Genomic DNA, 20,282 nt, shown 5'->3' with positions numbered 1-20,282 from the left:
GACAAATACTTGTTATATATCATTGTATTGTTTTTTATTTTGACGATGACATATTGATTTTGTTGTTCCCTTTTTAGACTTAACAACTGGGTGAGAACTCATAAGGCAAGAATAGTCAAACCAGAACCTAGGTTGAGAAGAAGGAAAGCATAACTTTCTGGTTCCACTTGCTGCCTTGACTTCTAAATGTGTAGTAAACAGAATATGTAGAGCCTTTGTAGGTGGAGAATGGCTTATAGAAGTTCACGGGAAAATACATTCTGCCAGACTCCACTATGGAAGATGGTCACTAAGCCTCTTTACAACAGGTAGAGGTGAGGGGAGAGAGTACTAAGGAGCATGGAAGGGGGAACAGTTTTGAACGATTGAACACGAATTTGTCTTTGACCATAAGGCTCAATGTTGACAAGAATCTTTAAGTTGAAGATTTTAGAGATTTAGTTAGCCACTTTTATTTTGCTGTGAGAGAAAACTTTTATTCCAAAGTGTTAAATGAACTCACAACAGGATCCGGTTTCATTTTTCCTTGTTTTTGTTCTTTTGCTTGTTTTGTTACTTCAAGACAGGGTTTCTGTATGTAACAGCGCTGGCTGTCCTGGAACGTACTGTGTAGACCAGGCTGGCCTCAAATTCATAAATTTGCCTGCCCCTGCCCTACAAGTGCTGGGATTAAAGGTGTGTGCCATCATGCTTGGCTTTGTTTTTACTTGTTTCTTTTTAAGTTTTGTTTTTCTTAGACAGGGTCTGTAAGCCCAGGCTAGAATGAGAGGAATTTTTAAATTTTATACTTAAATACTCCAAATGTACTGATAAAATTACCTATTGTAAGTAGCTTGAAACTCAGTTGTGTGTCTGGAGTGAACCACTTAAGCTGTCACTAAACTATCTGCCATCAGCATTCTTTATGTGGCTTTTTATTGTGGTCTTTTAACATGCAAAATAGATTTTCCCCATGCTATCTTATAGTGCTTCTGGTAGGACTGGTGGTGATTCATCTATTTTGTGCAGGTGTTGGGTCATAGCCTGTACACAGCATTGCCAAGGGCTGATACGGGGTTTTTTCAGAGAAATGTAAGTTGTAGGAAGATAAAAAGATCACCAAAATTATCACTAAAAGTATTGCGTGTATCATGTATAGAACACGATACAGTGCACATTCTGGTTGTTTAACATAATTCACATGACAAGGTGACTCAGAGCATAATTCCCAACACTGAAGCAGCACCATATGGTGGCTGATTGACAGCTCTGAGAAGAAATAGGTTTGCATACCAGCTCTCTACCTAACCACTCTGCCACTTTAATCATGTCACCAAATCTTGATTTCTTCCCCTGAAAACTGATAGCCCCTTATTCTTAGTGCTTATGTGATGTACAGATGAAATTACTTGTTCCATCCTACGGGACAGGAACATGTATTATTATCATTATAGTATGGCATATGTAAGTGAGTTGTAGGTCAGTGATCTATATTATTTGAGAAAGGCTGCCTGGAGGAGAAAGAACTTGAGATCAGTGTTGAATGCAAATTGAGTGGCAAATGCAAAGTGACACGGTATTGACTTCAGAAAGAAAAATTAAAGTGCAATACCCACGTGACTCAATGGGATCTTCTGTTTTCATACTAGCTAAACATGAAAAAGGTGTATGTGTGTTTGAGGGGTGGGCAGTTTTAGTAAGGCCATCTTTTAAATAGTATTCTATAAGACTCTATGGTATTATGAACATTATAAAGCCTGTACTTAAAAATTAGTTTTGACTGTAGAAGGAGCTTATTTCATATAGGAGACAAAATTTTAAATGGAAAAAAAAGTGAATGAAGTGCCAAGTGTGATAGTGCATGCCTGTAACCCTGCACTTCAGAGGCTGGAGCAAGAGAATTGAGAGTCAAGGCTAATCTGGGCTCCCTAGAGTATTCCAGACCAATATGGGTTACCTAAGCTATCAATCAATCATCAACACTTTTTCTCAAAATTAATGACTAGACCATAGTTGAATGACATTTTATGATGGCGTCCCAAGTGAAAGTGTTTAAGAAACATCACTGGAGATTCTTTATCAAAAGATACTAATAAAGTAGTTCCAGGATTATGAATTTAGTCATTTTAAGGATAATAGTTCATTTATCAAATACTGAGGCTCTTCTGTTTGCCAGATAGTATTCTTAGCACTGGAGGATACATCTGTAAAAGAGAATAGACAGTAAGTGGAGTAAATAGGTAATTATATAGCACAATTCATTATTTATTGCCTATGTATTACGGTGATAAGTGTTTATGGAGATAAGTACCCTGAAGGAAATAGGGTAAGAGGTTGGGAGTACCTTTGGGGTGTGGTTTTCAATGAAAGGGGTGCTGAAGGTAGGTCTCAGAGATAGATTAAAACAACAACAATAACACCATTGTGGTCAAAGAGCAAGTCATTTGGCCATCTAGAGAAGAGTAACGCGGGCAGAGACTATTGGGATACGATGCTGGTGGAACAGAGTGAGCATGGGAGGCTTGGCTGGAGAGGAAGACTGGGAGGAAGGCAAACCTGTACATTGCTTATCTTGTAAAGATTTCCTCTGGGAGAAATAGAACAAGATTTTATCAAGTCACTTTTGTGCCAGTGTTGAAAATAGGTGGAGTGACCTATAGGACAAAAGCAGAATGACCACATAGGAATAAAGTTAGTAACAGGAGTGACAAGTGGTTGAATCCTGGCTAGATTTGAAAGCAAAGCTAAGAGTTTTGTGATAGACTAGATGGCAGGCAGGTGTGTGTGTGTGTGTGTGTGTGTGTGTGTGTGTGTGTGTGTGTGTGTGTGTAGGAGAAAGGAGATGTAGCTGCCAAGTGCAGGAAGTGCTCAGTTGTGGACTTACCAAGTGTGTAGTGCCTGCTAAACTTCCAGGTAGATATGCCAAGTAGTCAGGAGGGGCTTTCAGAATGAGGTCTTTGCAAAAGGAGTTATAAATTTCAGAGTCATTAGCATGTTGTCAGTATTTAGTATTAAGAAAATAAGATTGTTAAGAAAAACTAAATGGAGAGGTAGATTAGGCCATGGAACAATTAGCATTGAGAGTCTAGGGACCTAAGAAATATTCAACAAAGAGTTCTTAGAAATAAATACTGAAGAAGGAAAGAAATAAGCCTAGTAGTTCAGGAAGCAAGTGAATGATATTATCCAGGAAGATGATGTAATTAAGTGTGCTAGATGGTTCTATAGGTCGAGAGATGAAAGCTAAGAATTGGCCATTCGATAGGGCGACATGGAGAGCAAGGCAATTTATGACCTGCCTCGTGTTAGAGGCGTGGGGAAGCCTGTGGATAAATATTGCAGGAAATCACAGGCAAAACAGAATGGAGATACCAGCATCAGCGACTCTTCCAAGATATTTTGCTGAAAAGAGGAGCCTAAGGCAAAGAGATATTTTTAAGATGGGAGAAATACTTGTTTGGTTTTTAGTAGAGGAAGTCATCTAAGAGCAGAAAACTGAAGTAGGAGTAAGAGCAGACTGAATTTACTAAGCAAGTAGACGGTCTGGCTTTACGGACATTATTGCTCAACTCCAACAACAGCTGGGAAACAGAATATACAGATATACGTGCTCGTAGATGGTAGGCTGGAGCTCACGAGAGTAAGCTATGAAGGCAAGTCCAAAGAACTCAAGGACCATGATGTCAGAGGGATGTTGAAGGCCAGGGCTTTATCTTATCATTGGAAAGGGACATGCTAGCAGCAGTTCAGAGTCCACACTAAATTTTTTTTTTCCGAGACAGGATTTCTCTGTGCAGCCTTAGTTGTCCTGGACTCGCTTTGTAGACCTGTAGAGGCTGGCCTCGAACTCATAGAGATCTGCCTGCCTCTGCCTCCAAGTGCTGGGATTAAAGGTGTGTGCCACCACTAAATATTTAACAGCATTAGATAACTACTCTGTAGACATTAAGGATTGTGCTACTTAATTACAGAACAGTAATTATTTAGTTGTGTATATTTTATATAATGTGGCAAAATAAAATGAAAATTATATAAATGTATCTAATTTATAACAAAGGCATTGGCACCTATTTCTGAGGAAGAACAATCATCCCATAAAAATATTTATTCTTCATAATGCACTTTTAAGTTATACCATCAAAAAATTGCAGTGCCCTGGGCTGGAGAGATGGTTCGGTAGTTAAGGACACTTATTGTCCTTGCTGAGGACCTAGGTTTGGTCCTAGTATCTACATGGGGCAACTTACAACCGCCTCTAACTACAGACCCAGGGGATCAGACACCCTCTTCTGACCTCCATGGGCATCTGCATGCATGTTATGCACATAAACTCACACATACAAATTTTAAAAATTAATTAATATACCCTATTAACCAATTATATGGACTTTTGTTCTTTCATCAGAATATTAAGGAAATATCAGTCAAGAAAACAACTAGTAACGGTTTTGCACTCATAGAACTTATCTATCTAACCTTGGAGATTCATTGTCAAGTCTTTGTGTCCTCCACAGTCTAGCTGTGGGCTCTTCCTACACCACACCTGACACCAGTGTTTGGTGTTCATACCAGAATCAGTTGTTTGCCCTCAGACCTGTTTGGGTAATATACTTGTTATTGTAATTATATGCATTAACTAAAATAGTACATGTACTGATGAAATAAAAATGAAGGAATAGACTTGGTTTTTGTTTATTTTATTGTTTTTTCAAGACAGGGGTTCTCTATGTAGCCTTGGCTGTCCTGGACTCACTTTGTAGACCAGGCTGGCCCTGAACTCACAGTGATCCACCTGCCTCTGCCTCTGAGTGCTGGGATTAAAGGTGTGCGCCACCACGCCCTTAGACTTGTTTTGTGTATTTTGTATGACCTAATCTAAATGTTTTGGAAAGAGTCTTAATAAATTAGGTAGGAATGAGGCAGCTGTAAATTATTTGGGAGACAGTTGTGATGGACTGTACTGACATTATTTCCTGTTTTTTTTTTTCTTTTCTTTACTCCTTTTATTGTCTATCAAGGTTTTTCTTTTCCTTCTTTCTTTTATCATCTGTCTGTCTATCTATCTATCTATCTATCTATCTATCTATCTATCTATCCGCCCATCTATCTAATAGAAATAAAACACAGAGCCTCACACATGCTAGACATGCATTCTACCACTGAGCTATATCTCCAGCTCTTTGTGAGATCTTGCTTTTATTAAAAAAGTAAAAACAGCTATGTAGTTTGTACTAATATAAATGTATATGTAAAAATATTTAATAATAATTTTTAAAAAGTAAAAACAGACTGTTGGATTTAGGTATGGTTTTTCCCTAAAAACTACTTAACTAAGAAGGGAAAGCTTGCAGTAGAAATTAGTCATAGAGCCAGGTGCAGTGGTGCATGTCTGTAATCCCAGCACTTGGAGAGGCAGAGGCAGAGGCAGACAGATCTCTAAGTTCGAGGCTCACCTGGTGTACAAAGCAAGCCCAGGACATCCAAGGCTACACAGAGAAGCCCTGTCTCTGAAAAAAGAAAGATAGAAAGAAAAAGAAAAAGGAAGGAAGGAAGAAAGAAAAAGATATTATCGAGTTAATGTACATTTGGTTTACTAATTATTCCCCCCAGGCTGACTTGGAATTTTTTCTTTTGTTTTTTGTTTTTTAATTTTGTTTTTCAAGTCAGGGTCTATCTGTGTAGCCTTTGGCTGTCCTGGAACTTGCTCTGTAGATCAGGTTGGCCTCAAACTCACATAGTTCACCTGTCTCTGCCTCCCAAATGCTGGGATTAATTTAGATTTCATTAAGACATTTACATTTAACTGTGCTTTGTCCAAGCCATTTTCATCCTCTCTGCTGCATGATCTCCTTCCTTTTCCTAGATAGCCACGCTCCTACTTTCATGTTATGGTTTTTTTGTTTTGTTTTGTTTTTTGTTTGTTTTTCGAGGTAGGGTTTCTCTATGTTATCTTGGCTGTCCTGGACTTGCTTTGTAGGCCAGGCTGGCCTCGAACTCACAGCAATCCTCCTGCCTCTCTCTACCTCCTGAGTGCTGCGATTAAAGGTGGGCACCCCCATGCCTGGCTTACTTTCATGTTATATATAAATTATTTAATATATCATTTAAAGCTAAACATCACATTTCAAAATTATATCTATCCTTAATGATTTCCTTCTTTTTTTTTACATATACATTTATATTATTACAAATATACAATAAATTACCTACAGCAAGAAGAACCATGACACAATCAGGAATTATATAAATGTTACATTCTTAGTGTTTTGGCTATTTGTATTTGAAAGACTTAAAGACAACATCTTTCTTATCTTGGCGCATCTAAAATTCTGAATGTAAATCAATCTCCATCACATCTTGTCATTATCAACTTAAAACATCTATCTAGACCTAAAAGTATCTTAACCCCTAAACAATTAGGCTACCTGGTCTTCAACCCCATCAGAAACTTGAAAAGGAGTAAACTTGATTACCTGAATATGAGAGTGCAGGTTAGTGGCTTTCCAAGTGAGAAGATGACCCTTCTTTAACTGACATTTTCCACTGATATAGTGACTTGAGATCTACGCAAGAAGGTACTATGGAATTTAACTTAGCTATCAAATTACATTTCATTTTATGTTGTATGTTAGTATTTTGTTTGCCTTTTTGTTTTAAAAATTGGCCTTGTTATATTTATCAAGTCCCATCTTATCTTTATAAAGACTTTTCGTTAGCAGCTGGTAACAGATTTTATACCTAGATCTGTGTGAGCGTGGGTGGGTGTGCATGACATGAACAGGAGCCAGAAGGTCAACTTTGGGTCTCACTCCTTGAGTGTCATCTGCCTTGCTTTTTAAAAACTTATTGATTCTTTGTGAGTTTTATATCATGCACCCCACTCCTGCTCATCTTCCCATCTCCTTATATCCACCCTTTGCCTTTGAGACCTTGCCCCCACCAAGTAAAAACCACATAAACAAAAAACAAACCATAGGCAACATCTCATCGTAGAAGCTATAGTGTGTCACTGTGTGTCCCATAGCATACCTCTCTGTCCACACATTCACTTGCAAATGTTCATTGCAGTGAGTCTTTGGTCTGACTCAAGATCTCTGGCTTCTGTGACACCATCTATTTTGGCTCCTCACTGGGACTCCTCTCCGTTATTCTGTTGTTTCCCTGTGCCATGGAGATCCTGCAGCTTTGGATAAGCAGAACTGGCCTTTTCATTCATCCTAACTATTTGCATGTGATGCAGATTTTGGGGTGAGCCAACTCAGAGCCCTGGACCTGGCTCTGGGTGGTAGCAGAGCTGGTTAGCCCACCAGCTCTCCCTTATCTGCACCACCAGGGTGAGCTCTCTAGCACTGCTCTGGCTAGGCCACCCAATGCTGCCATCCCGCAGGAGGCAGGATCAGTTCTCCTGCTCTTATGCCCTCAACTCTCCTGTTCTCATGCCCACAGGCCCACTCTCCTGCACACATGCCTCCAGAGCCAGCTTCACTGTGCTGCACAGCCAAGGCATGAGGCCTGCTCTCCCAAGTGCTGCAGCCTGCCAGGGGTGGGGCCACCATCACCTCTGCACTCTGGCCTTTGGGGCTGGCTGGCCCGCTACCAGGGTCAGCTCTGCTGTGCGGCTTAGGTGAGGTGTAGGGCTTGCTTCCCTGAGTGCTGCCACTTGTGAAGGGTGGAGCGAGCCCTCCAGAGGGATGCACCCAGTGAGTGCGGGGCATGCGACTGCCCCAACCAAGGATGCCCCATGCTCTCTAGTAGTAATATAAGGCATGGATGACCCCTGCCATTGTGTGGTCACAGACTCAGACATGGCCCTCAGTGGCAGCTTGGGCTGGGACCTCACGAGACCTCAGGTGGTGATGCTTGCCACTCAGAACAGGCTACTCCTCAGCTCCCGTGAGCCTCCAGTTCCGTCTCTCTTCATATGCTCAAGCTATCCTACCTTTATTCCCCCCCCCCCCATCTCTCCACTGTGTACTCACTGCTTGTGGTGACTACCACTGCATGCTGGCCACACAGCTGGCGGGCCCTGGCTGCCATCCTTTGTCTTCACTGCATGGCGTGGCTGTGAGTGTGTGTCTATAGCCTGTCTGTGCTGTGCACTGGAGAGCAGGTCTGTGGTTGGCATGACAGTCTACAGGTTCTGTCTTCCTCCTGTTGCACTGTACTGCCTGGATTTGATTTGATTTTTATGAGTGCTCGGCATAAAATAGCTTTGGCCACCAAGCCAGGCATCAAACTAGGATGAACAAAAGACTGCCGTCTGCTCTGCCCCTGATTGATACAAGAACACCACTATCAAGGTGTCTCTTTCCGTTGCTGGGGGTGTGGTGGGGGTGTCTGTCTTGCTTTTTGATCTACACGGTCACTCATTGTCCTGGAGCTCACCAGTACGCTAGGGTGGCTGGCCAGTGAGCCTAGGGGTCTGTCTTTCTCTGCCTCTCCAGCACTGAGATTACAAGCAGGGACCAGAACACTTAACTTCCCATGTGGGTTTCTGGGCTCATTACTTTATTGTTCAGTCTAATTTGTTATAGAAGAAACTTAAGTTTCATTGAATTTTTGGACTTTACTATGTGCAAAGAAACTGGTAATATTTGTCATAGTATTAAACAACAGTCTTTCAAAGTGATCTTTATACAAAATGATTCCCTTTAATTGTTCTTTCGCTGTACAGGAGCTGATGCAACAGAACGGGATTGGCTATGTGCTAAATGCTAGCAACACCTGCCCGAAGCCGGACTTCATTCCTGAATCTCACTTCCTGCGAGTGCCTGTGAATGACAGCTTTTGTGAAAAAATTCTGCCGTGGCTGGACAAGTCTGTGGATTTCATCGGTATGTAAGCTCAAGGCAAGGGTACAAGGCCTTCGAGTCGTAGTGTCACAGACAGTACAGATACTCCCTCCCATTTGCCTCCTTTAGAGGTTTCAAGTCTGAAAACAGCACATGATGTTGCTTACTTACTTAATGGTCCAAGTGATGTGTGCTGTGCTGCCCCTAAGGGCCTGGCCTGTGACCTGCTAGCTGTTAACAGCACCAAGGTTAAAGCCTTGCAGGATCGATGATTATGTGTTGCAAATATTTAAAAATCAGTTAAGCTTCCAGAAAGAGCCCTCCTCGCCCTCCCACTTTTCAAACCCTTTGACACCCCTTTAACACCCCTTTATAAACCTGGTTGATTCCCTCTTACTTGCTGCTGTGGTTCTTTTTCCCCCTTAGAAAAATTAGGTCCTGTGAAAACAACCTATTACATTTGAAATCCTTTTACATGTTACAAGATTTCCTGAGCCTTACTCTAGTTTCAAGTCTAGTGAATTTCCAGCACATATTTGCACATGGAGGAGCTGTGACAGAAGTTAGTATCATCTTTTATTCTGCTTCCTTGGCCTCATCAGGAGCTTCCCTAACTCATAGGTGCTGCTGTAACCTAGTGCTAAATGCTGCAGAATATAGTAACTGCGTGATTGGTATGCATTTAACTGTGAAGGCTGGCTGAGCAGAAGAGACTTGGGTAGCAAAATGGGGTGCCGACTACTGACGTTCCGTGTGAAGATACCTGGTTTTCCCCCAATAGGGACATAAATTTGAGCACTCGACTCTATAATTAAATACTATTAATTAGTTATTGAAATTAAAAATAAAAGAACAGGGGCTAGGGAGTTGTCTCATCAGTTTAAGCACTGGCTGCTCTTCCAGATGACCCAGATCCAATTCTCAGCAACTCTATGGTGGCTTAAAACTATATGTAACTGTAGTTCCAGGGGATCTGTCTCCTCCTGCTGGCTTCTGCTGGCACCAGACACACAAGTGGTACATAGATATACATGCAGGCAAAACACCCATACACATAAAATAATTTTTAAAATCTTCCTGTAAAATGCAAAATTAGGTACATTAATCTCTGGTAACATTTTCTGTTTTCCAGGTAATGCTTTTGAAGCTTCAAGTAATTCTGAAATTGTTTGTTTTTAAGAATTCAGTTTACCAGAAATTCCTGTCATTAATTAGGATTTGTTCTTTGAAACATCTCACAATTAAAGGCTATAACAAGTTCACATTAAAGTAATCATTAAGGAAATTCTTCAAACAAAAACTTTCTCATTGCACCTCTAAGAAGTATATTCAACCTATCATTAGATTTTTTTTTTTTTTGCCATTATAAAAAAAAGACAGTTTTGATTAAGTGTTCCCATTGAATGTCATGTTGATTCAGAGACATGACCCAAGCTCCTGCTCCTCCTCATGGTTGCTCTCCTTGGCTCCTACTCAACCGCACCCTCACCAAATCTGAGGCAACAGAGAGTTGATTAAAAGGATGTACTTTGGAGTCAAACTTTGAGTCCTGCCTCCCTGGTTATCAGTTAAGTGGCTGTGTATAACTGACTTAAAACTCTCTTGTACCTGTCTCCTGAAGTAGAGGCTGAAAGCAATAGACGTACTTTGTGGAGATATTGTGAGGATTAAAGCAGATAATGTATACGCCCACTTTGCAAAGTACTCAAGTCAGAGCGAGCTCTGAAGAAATGTTTGTATCTTTCTATTTTCTAACTGCCCCTCTCTCTGAGATAGGCTCTTGCTATACTACTTAGGCTGGCCTCAAACTTTGGGCTCAGGCACTGCCCCAGGTAGCTGGGACTCAGGCACAGGTTATTCTCTGTGACTAACGAATATTTTAAAGATTGCCATGAGCATTTCTTCCTTTCCACTGTGTAGATGTGTGCCCTCGTCTCCCCTGGCCATCATTCCCTTTTTTTGAGCTCTCCTAACTCCTCAGTCTCAGTAGGTCTGCAGCTTTTTGTTTGTTTGGTTGAGTTTTGTTTTTTGGTTTTTCTTTTTTTTTGGTTTGGTTTGGTTTGGTTTGGTTTTTTCACGACAGGGTTTCTCTGTGTAGCCTCTGCTGTCCTGGACTCACTTTATAGACCAGTCTGCCCTCAAACTCACAGAGATCTTCCCCAAGGGCTGGGGTTATAGGTGTGCACCACCACCCTGGATGGCTCCTTCCCTTTTTGTTTATTTTATTGTTAAGAGACAAAGATTTCTGTCCCTTAAAAAAAAAAAATCTAGGGCTGGAGAGATGGCTCAGTGGTTAAGAGCACCGCCTGTTCTTCCAGAGGTCCTAGAGGTCCTGAGTTCAATTCCCAGCAACCACATGATGGCTCACAACCATCTATAATGTAATCTGATACCCTCTTCTGCAGATAAAGCACTCATATGCAATAGATAAAATAAATAAATCTTTAAAAAAAAAACTCTAGCTGGGCAGCTCTCACCTTTTACTTGGAGGCAGAGTCTCTCTCTCTTCTGTGGCTTCACTGGTACTCAAGCTGCTGGCTGTAGAGCTGTCAGATTAATTTTTTTGCAACCTCCTTCAAAAGTTTTAATTTAATTTTATTATTGTAATTATTGTATGTACATAATGCATGAGTGTAAGCACACGTGTGCCACCACACATATGGAGGCCAGAGGACAACTTTGGGAAGTTGGATCTTTTTTCTACTATGGATTCCAGGGCTCAAATTCAGGTGGTTAGGCTCATGCATCACATACCTTTACTTGCTGAGCCTTCTTGCCATTTCCTCCAATTTTTAAAAAATAAATTGCTTTTAAAAATATGTGCCAATGTTATTAACTACCTGCATACTATATGCTAGGATTCAGTCCATTGGAAAGTGTGAGAATAGGACCATGATAGTTCTTATAATCTATTCTTTTTAGACAATCATTATTTAAAATTTTTATTTTAGATTTATTTAGGTTTATTTTTATGCATGTTTTACCTTCCTGTATGTATGTGCTTGGTGCCTGAGGATCTCAGAAGAGATCATCAAATACCCTGGATCTGGAGTTACAGGTGTGAGTTGCAGTGTGGGTGTGGGAGGCAAACTCCTGTCCTCTGCAAGAACAACGAGTGTGCTTAACCACTGAACCACCTCTCCAGCCCCAGATCATTATTAGCAACTATAGAAAATACATTCAAAATTAAGAAAACTGAAAGCAAGTGATTTTACTGTGTGTGCTGGGAATGGAATTTGCAGCTTTGAACACAGTGGGCAGTGCCTACACTGTCCTTCTCCCTTAGCCCTTCCAAGCCTGCTTCTCGGCAGGATCTGCAGCAGCTCCCAGCTGGGGATTGGGATCCACCTATATACGTTCATCCGTACACATCGAAGTAGAAGAAAAGGAGGAAGAACCAAATTATAGGAAAAGTATAGTTGCTGTGACAGAAAAATCAGACTTGCCTTTAAGTGGGGACATTAGCTTTGCCCCTCTCACCCCAGGAGGAGAAAGAAGACTGAGAAGAAGATAATGCAGTGGCCGGCACAGTGTGGGATTTACATGCAGGCCCATGCGTTATTTTGCATAGCCTGGTTCTGTGTGTCAGTGTGGATTATGTTCCTTTGTTCTTGTTTGGCTTTCTTCCTTTTCTAGCAGGGATGCTACTTGTTGCTTGCTTACCCTAAATTATTTGGTATATAATGAATAATGAAGTACATTTACTAGACGTCTGTATCACAGGTTTTGGGGCTGGAACAGCTTTATGTTTATTCAGTAGCCAGTGCAGGTTCCTTGCGTTCTGGTCATTTTTAAGAATGTAAACCTCACCTAGTGATGGCGGCACACACCTTTAATCTCAGTGCTTCGGGGGAGGCAGAGGCAGGTGGATCACTTTAAGTTCAAGGCTAGCCTGGTTTACGGAGTGAGTTCCAGGACAGCCAGAGCTACACAGAGAAACCCTGTCCCGAAAGACAACAACAACAACAAAAGAATTTTAATCTTAGTTTTGACTAAAATACAAAGGAAAAGGGAAGGATTTGCCCCATGGCAACACCATATGGCTGAGCACATGTGTGGTCATTCAGAACAGAATCTGCCGTGTACTGCTTAGAATGGTAGCGGCTTCAGGCTGTTTGGTGTTTGGGATGAGGTCATCTGCTCTTACATGTGCACTTTGAAGCTCCTCAGCAGAGAGCAGCACTGGCTGATCCACTGGCTTTGCTTTTAATGGTATCCGTGAGTCTCTCTAACATGTTCTGGGAATTAAAATAGCACAATATGTTAGTAACTCCCGATTCCCGTAGAGACTCAGCTCTAGTGTGTACGTAACTTTGAGTTAAACAAATAGCTGGGAAGATAATTTAGCCTGTTAAAGCGCTTTCTGTGCAAGCATGAGGACCGGAGTTTGATTCCCAGAACCCCTATAAAAATGATAGGTTTGGTGGTGCCCTCGTGCTGGGGAGGCAGAGAAGGGAGGATGCCCTGAAGCTTGTTGGCTCCCAGTCATCTACCCTCGCCCTACTTGGTGAATGCCAGGTCAATGAGGTACTCTGTCTAAAAACCAAAGTATACCTGGGGAATGACAGCTGAGCTTGACCTGTCTTCCACTTGCATTCTTACATGCACATACACTCTACATGGGAAACAGTTCTGAAATAAGAGCCAGGCAATCTGAGGTAGTAACATACTGCTTATTAATACTCCTTTTGGATCTTAATGGCTCATAATTCCTCCTATAAAACCACTAAAGGATAACTAGGAGGCCATGTAGGTGAGAGCGGCTTTGAAGTTTCAGGTGAAGTCACTGACAGTAACAGTCAGAGTAATGCTGAGTGTAAGATTTCCTTACTGAGAAAATTCCTCGTGACTTCTTAAATTTGCTCCCACAGAGAAAGCAAAAGCCTCCAACGGCTGTGTGCTAGTGCACTGCCTAGCCGGGATCTCTCGGTCCGCCACCATCGCCATCGCCTACATCATGAAGAGGATGGACATGTCTCTAGATGAGGCTTACAGGTAAGGGCAGGAACATGGCTCATGGGAATTGCTTTCCATTTCCCTTGAAACAGAAAGAGCTATGAAGGCGGGTGGCCAGATGACGTAGACCAGGATGATATGGGGCATACTCATCACAGGTTGCTGGTGACTCATGGTCTCGCAGAGACTGAGAAAGAATATTCTGCTTAGCATTCGTTCTCTCTCATATGTGGTGCTTATCCTCAGCTATGTTTTAATAACAATAGATCAGGAAAGTTCACTCCTTTCCTTTGATAGAGAAGCATGGCCATTTCTGCTTGACAAGTGGGGAAGCGGCTTTTGCACAGTCGGCTCTGCTCGACTGTACCACAGAGATGAAAAGGCCTGATGCACTCATGTGTAAGACCTGAATACAGCGTCCCATCCTGTCCTGTCCTGTCTAATGGGCCAGATTCTATAGGTTGAAATTTTGACTAGGCTGACCTCTCCTTCTAGCTCAAAGGAAAAGGCAGAAAGTGGCAGGGCTTCTGGGGACTTGTATCTTCTTGGGTGACTTCTTGGGAGTCTGAGTTCATTGCATGCCCTATTGGCAAGGGATAGTTGGTTTTCATATGAGAAAGAATGAGAATATAGATGCACCATGTTGGCTTGTTTCTCAAAATGCAAATTCTGGAATAATGAATGGAGCTGCTTAGACAGCTTGTCTTGCTGGACACTGGAGGGAACAGGTCCTCTTCCTTTCTGCACCAGCTCTCTGCAGTTAGGCCTTGTCCCTGTTGTCCTTCCGCTTAGGCTGATGCCAAGACCCACAGATTCATATCACATCATAGTTTAATTATGTGAGTTTTCCTATCTTGATGAACTCTTAATATGGTGGTCACAGTTGGACACGGACATGAAGACAGTCCAGGCTTTGAATCCCGCTCCATTGTGGAGTAGTTGTGTGATTTGGAACAAGTGAGCTTAAGAACTTTGTGACCTGATCAGGATAAGAGCAGGTTGAGCACTGAGTGACTCAGCCCAGAAGCACAGCACTTAGTGCCTAGAGGTCACTTTGTAACTGACTCTTCTGCCATTTGAGTATATAAAGAAATCTAGAACTGGGTGCCCTGGTACTTTGCCATCTGGTGCCATCTCTTTGTCTGGAGGCATGAGTGTGAGTGATGGAGAGGGAATGCTGGAGTGCTGCCACTGCTGGGTGGCTTAGCACTGCTGTGCTGGCGTGTGGGGCAGGGAGGGGAGCATTCCCTGGGGCTGAGCAGACTCCTCTTAGCAACTGCATTGGAAGGCTTGGCTTCTTGGAAATAAGGAGCCTGTAGGCTGCCCTCCAGCATGCACCCCATGCTACCGCCCCTGATAAGGGGGTCTCCACCTTCATCCTAGGCTCCTAGATGAACCCTCTTCCAAAGCATTGGGAAGGTTTAGTGATGCCCTGTCTCACTTTCTCTGAGTGTCGTTGGGACCGAGTGCAGTTGTAAAACTCAGGGGCTTTGCTTTGTTCTCTTTATAGATTTGTGAAAGAAAAAAGACCTACTATATCTCCGAACTTTAATTTTCTGGGTCAACTCATGGACTATGAGAAGACGATTAAGAACCAGACTGGAATGTCAGGGCCAAAGAGCAAACTCAAGCTGCTGCACCTGGACAAACCTGGTGAGCCTGTGCCTGCAGCCTCAGAGGGCGGATGGAAGAGTGCACTGTCTCTCAGTCCACCCTGTGCCAACTCTACCTCAGAGGCATCAGGGCAAAGGCTTGTGCATCCTGCCAGTGTGCCCAGCTTACAGCCTTCACTGTTAGAGGACAGCCCACTGGTACAGGCGCTCAGTGGGCTCCAGCTGTCCGCAGAGAAGCTGGAAGACAGCAATAAGCTCAAGCGTTCCTTCTCTCTTGATATCAAATCTGTTTCGTATTCAGCCAGTGTGGCAGCGTCCTTACACGGCTTCTCATCGGAGGATGCTTTGGAGTACTACAAACCTTCTGCCACACTGGATGGGACCAACAAGCTCTGCCAGTTCTCCCCCGTTCAGGAGGTATCAGAACAGACTCCAGAGACCAGCCCGGATAAGGAGGAGGCCCACGTCCCCAAGCAGCCCCAACCCAGCAGGCCTTCAGAGAGCCAGAGCAAGCGGTTGCACTCAGTGAGAAGCAGCAGTGGGTCCACCCAGAGGTCCTTCTTCTCACCGCTGCATCGGAGTGGGAGTGTGGAGGACAATTACCACACCAACTTCCTTTTTGGCCTTTCCACCAGCCAGCAACACCTCACCAAGTCTGCTGCAGGGCTTGGCCTCAAGGGCTGGCACTCAGATATTCTGGCTCCCCAGTCCTCTGCCCACTCCCTGACCAACAGTTGGTATTTTGCCACAGAGCCTTCACACTTCTACTCTGCCTCAGCCGTCTATGGAGGCAGCAGCAGTCACTCTGCCTACAGCTGTAGCCAGCTGCCCACTTGTGGTGACCAAGTCTATTCTGTTCGTAGGCGGCAGAAGCCCAGCGACAGAGCTGACTCAAGGCGGAGCTGGCATGAAGAGAGCCCGTTTGAAAAGCAGTTCAAACGCAGAAGCTGTCAAATGGAATTTGGAGAGAGCATCATGTCAGAGAACAGGTCGAGGGAAGAGCTGGGCAAAGTGGGCAGTCAGTCGAGCTTCTCAGGCAGCATGGAAATCATCGAGGTCTCCTAAGAAGACCTCATACTTCTGTTGACATTTTTGTTTTGTTTTGTTTCTTGTTCACAAAAACATTCCCTGTAAATCTGAAATATGTATAGGTGTATACATATATATTTTTGGCATATAGAGCTACGGTGTAAAAGCAAAAGATGGATCAACACAGTTGTTTTCTTAACACCTGCACCGAGCGCAGCCAATTCTCTCAGAAAAGAATGGAAGGGTAGATGTTAGAATCCCCAGCCAGGAGACGAGATTTTGTTCAGTGGATTGCACAGCATCTTGTTCCTACAAAAGCAAGGGTTTTGTTGTTGTTGTTGTTGTTGTTGTTTTAATGTTAGAGGACAAAATCCTCCCATTTTGTGTGCAACAGAGATCTCCAGAACTCATCTCTGTCCAGGCCTTCCCTAGTGACCTTAGCGCTGAGACTGAGCCATCTGTGGGTCAGACAGGAAGACCCTCTAGGGAGAGACCCTAATGGTAAATCCAAGAGAAATGATCCTGTCCAAAGCTGAGTCATAAATCTAAGCTTGATTGACAGCTGAAGAATACAGGCATCATTCTGTTGGATGAACTATTTGGAGCCTTGCCCAGATCTACTTACAACCAATCCAGTACCTCAGACAAGACATTTGGGGCCATCACCACTACCATGTCTAGTAGCCCATTGTCTAGGCATTGTGAATGAGTAGGTAACTTGTCACTTTACGGACAGATTCATACTGTCTATACACAAAATCCCAGTGGGCCTGGATAAGCAGTTGCCATGTACCCTCTTCTCACCTTGAATGAAGAGGGGAAACCAACCTGAGTTCAGCTTAGCCAGATCGGGTAGTCAGGTAGCTTAGAGGCTTAAGTCAGGGATGGGACACTAGACAGTCCCTCCTTCTTTATAATAGTCAAAGAATTATCTAAAGTGGGATTGCTAATCCTTATGTTGACCACAGAGTTGGTTTACAGATAAACATGGCTCACTGGGCTTGGTAGCAGAGGGATAGAACTTCAAGTTCTCAGCCCAAACAGATTTTCATTTCTGTGTCATGTCATAGAATAAAACTATGAGTTTTGGGAAGGTAAAACTCGAAGCAGGAAACTGACTTCCTTGGTGGCTTTTTTCCTATGGTATGCAACAAAGGTATATTTCTAGAATCTTCTCAGACTTCCAAACTTACTGTGGTGTTTCATAAGCAAGAACTGTTCAGAATAAAGCATACTAGAAAGGTTAAAAAGGGGTTGTTGAATTTTGTTTAGTTTTGAATACAGGAAAGCTCGTTTTAAAAGCTATCCCAGCATGCCTTCCAAGGAAGGGACACATCAGAGTGGAAGACCACAGTGGTTTCTCAGTCCCTGGCATATAATCACTGTGTGGACTCAATCCTGGCAGCTGAGAATTGGAGGTAATAAGAACAAGTGTGTACGTGACAGTACTTACCTGCGTCGTGGCTTGAGTTTATCCTCTAGAGTGCAGTCTTCCTTAAGGCCTTAATTCTCTTCAGCAGGGTGTGGGTGGGTGGGGGAGGGAGGTGTTGTCATCGTTCTTTACTGTGAGTGTAGCTAGGGGCTGACTCCTATCTCAGGTTTTCTGTTAGTGAAGTGGACGGTCCTTTGACTAGGATGTGACTTAATGTTTCCTATAGTGGTTGCTAAAACCAGCAGAGAATGACGTGGTTCAAAGCTGACAGGCTGGTCATGAGGATTAAAAGCCTCATAGACATATTGGTTCTGTACAGAGAAGCTGTGTTGGGCATAAGATGAAGGCAGAGCAGACACTGCACAGGGAGCAGGATGCCACTCTGAGGTTCTGTTTAGCAATCTGTGTTTTTAGATATACATCAAAATCTCTTATGTAATCAAAAGTTCTCAAAGCTTCACAGTAAATTTTGGTACATCGTGTACACACACTAAATGTGTAAGGATCCACCCTCTTAAAGCTGGTCATACTGGTAAGACATAATTTAAGAATGAAAGCAACAGCTCCATAATTAAGTATGTTCCAAGAGGATTGGGGATTTGGCTTCAGTCTCTTTGGGTGGTGTGCTGCCTATGCCATATGTCATGTAGGGAGGCTCTCTGGGCTGTGGTCCCTTCTGTGGAGCTGACAGTCACCCACTGCACTGTCAGTCCTTCATCACTAGTGTCATATTGTCAGTTCTCGGGAGTCAGCTACCGTGCTGAAAGGGCTGCCTCTGAGGCATGTGGTGGGTGGTGTGGTGGTTGGCTCTGCTCATGTGAGCACAGGGAAGCCTAGAGTCTACTGGGATGACACAAAGCAGTGATTTTAATGAGCAAACTAGACTCTGAGAAATGCTGGAAACTGTTTAGAACATTTGTAAAGTTAGAGTGGAAAAACTGTATAAATGTTTAATATGGATATAGTGTTCTTTGGAGTAAGGCAAGCTGTTGAATGGTTCAATTGTGCATTTCTCATTTTGATGTGTCATGTATGTTAATATTATGAAATAAAATCAAAGCTGGTACCTGTTTATACATAAGTGTGAGAAATGATCTCTCCTTGAAGCTCTCACCCTTGGTAGGAGCCACCCTGTCTAAGTTGCAAAAGAAAGGAGTCACAGAACCACAAATAACAATTTAACCATTTAAGGGTATGGTGGTGCACGCCTTTAATCCTAGCACTTGGGAAGGCAGAGGCAGGTGGATCTCTGTGAGTTTGAGGCCAGCCTGCTCTACAAAGTGAGTCCTGGGCAGCCAGAACTACACAGAGAAATCCTGTATCAATAAATAAATAAATAAATAAATAAATAAATACATAAATAAATACATAAATAAGGCAGCTGATGCATCACAGATATCACTGACATGAACAGTGGCAGATGCTTGCCTGCATTCTCTATGCCAGGTGCACACTGTAGAAGCCTTCCTACCTGCCTGATTTCAGGGTACACAAAGACAGCTGCATCTACCACAAATTACTAATTTCATTTGCCTTACAGGAAACACTGAGGACAGATAGCACTTATGGATTGTTCTTGGAAGCTGAGGCGGAGTGCTTGCTTTGCATTCATGAGGCACTGAATTTGGTCCCAAGTGCTGCACGAACCAGACATGGCAAATGATGTAAAGCCCAGCACTCAGGGTGCTCCAGGTAGACACTTCAGGAGTTTGTGGTTATCTTCAGCTCCACAGTGGGATAGAGGGCCAGTTTGTACTTCATGAGACCCTATCATTCACACGCCCCCAATTTGTTTTCTATGCTGTATACGCCTTAATGACATTTGATCATATGAGAAATGTGGCCTCACCAGTTTAATCAAAAGTACACGCTAAAGAGATGAAATGCTGTGAGTACAAGGCAGACAGTGGCTACAAAGAAAATCATGGCCAGTGAGATGGCTCAGTGGGTGAAGGTGTTTGCCACTGCAAACCTCACAACCTGATTTCAAGATCTCCAGAACCCATGTCAAGATTGGAGAAAAGAAGCAATTCCACAAAGTTCTATGAAACACATAGGGAGAGGCAGGGGCACAGTTCTGGGCCAGCCAGCAAGGACTACACAGAGACTTTGTTGTTGGGAATGTAGCTCAGTGGTAAGGAACCTAGTATGTTCAAGGCCCCGGGTTTGATTTCCTAGCATATGAACGAAAGAAACCCCAAAACTCAAACCAAGTGAAACCATTCCTCTGTTCTATCCTATGGTGTTCCTGAGACTCAGTTCACCAAAAGTTTACTCTGCAGACACCACTTGTTAGGTACCCGGGTTCACTGTATATTTTATATTCTGAGGAGTTAACTTCTAAAAGAAGACAAGAAATCATACACCATATATGCATATGTATGTATATGTGATTATTAATGACACAATTTTGAGAGAAACAAAGACATGGGCATTTCTGTTGCTGTGATAAAACACCATGACCAAAAACAAGTGGTGGAG

General features: G+C 42.9%; 1 protein-coding gene across 1 annotated transcript in view; it reads left to right on the top strand.

Moving 5' to 3' along the window:
- The window catches only part of Dusp16 (dual specificity phosphatase 16), a 65,900-nt gene extending 48,759 nt beyond the window's left edge, over positions 1-17,141 (top strand). Inside the window, exons 5-7 of the mRNA XM_051155483.1 lie at positions 8,654-8,813; positions 13,643-13,766; positions 15,238-17,141. Of these exons, the coding sequence (XP_051011440.1) occupies positions 8,654-8,813; positions 13,643-13,766; positions 15,238-16,405 (1,452 nt within the window). The 3' untranslated portion in view covers positions 16,406-17,141. The remainder of the gene's footprint in view (positions 1-8,653; positions 8,814-13,642; positions 13,767-15,237) is intronic.
- Positions 17,142-20,282: the final 3,141 nt, after the last annotated feature.

This window comes from Acomys russatus, chromosome 13 (genome assembly GCF_903995435.1).
Source record: "Acomys russatus chromosome 13, mAcoRus1.1, whole genome shotgun sequence".
Taxonomy (NCBI): Eukaryota; Metazoa; Chordata; class Mammalia; order Rodentia; family Muridae; genus Acomys; species Acomys russatus.
This window is presented reverse-complemented; position numbering and strand designations above follow the sequence as displayed.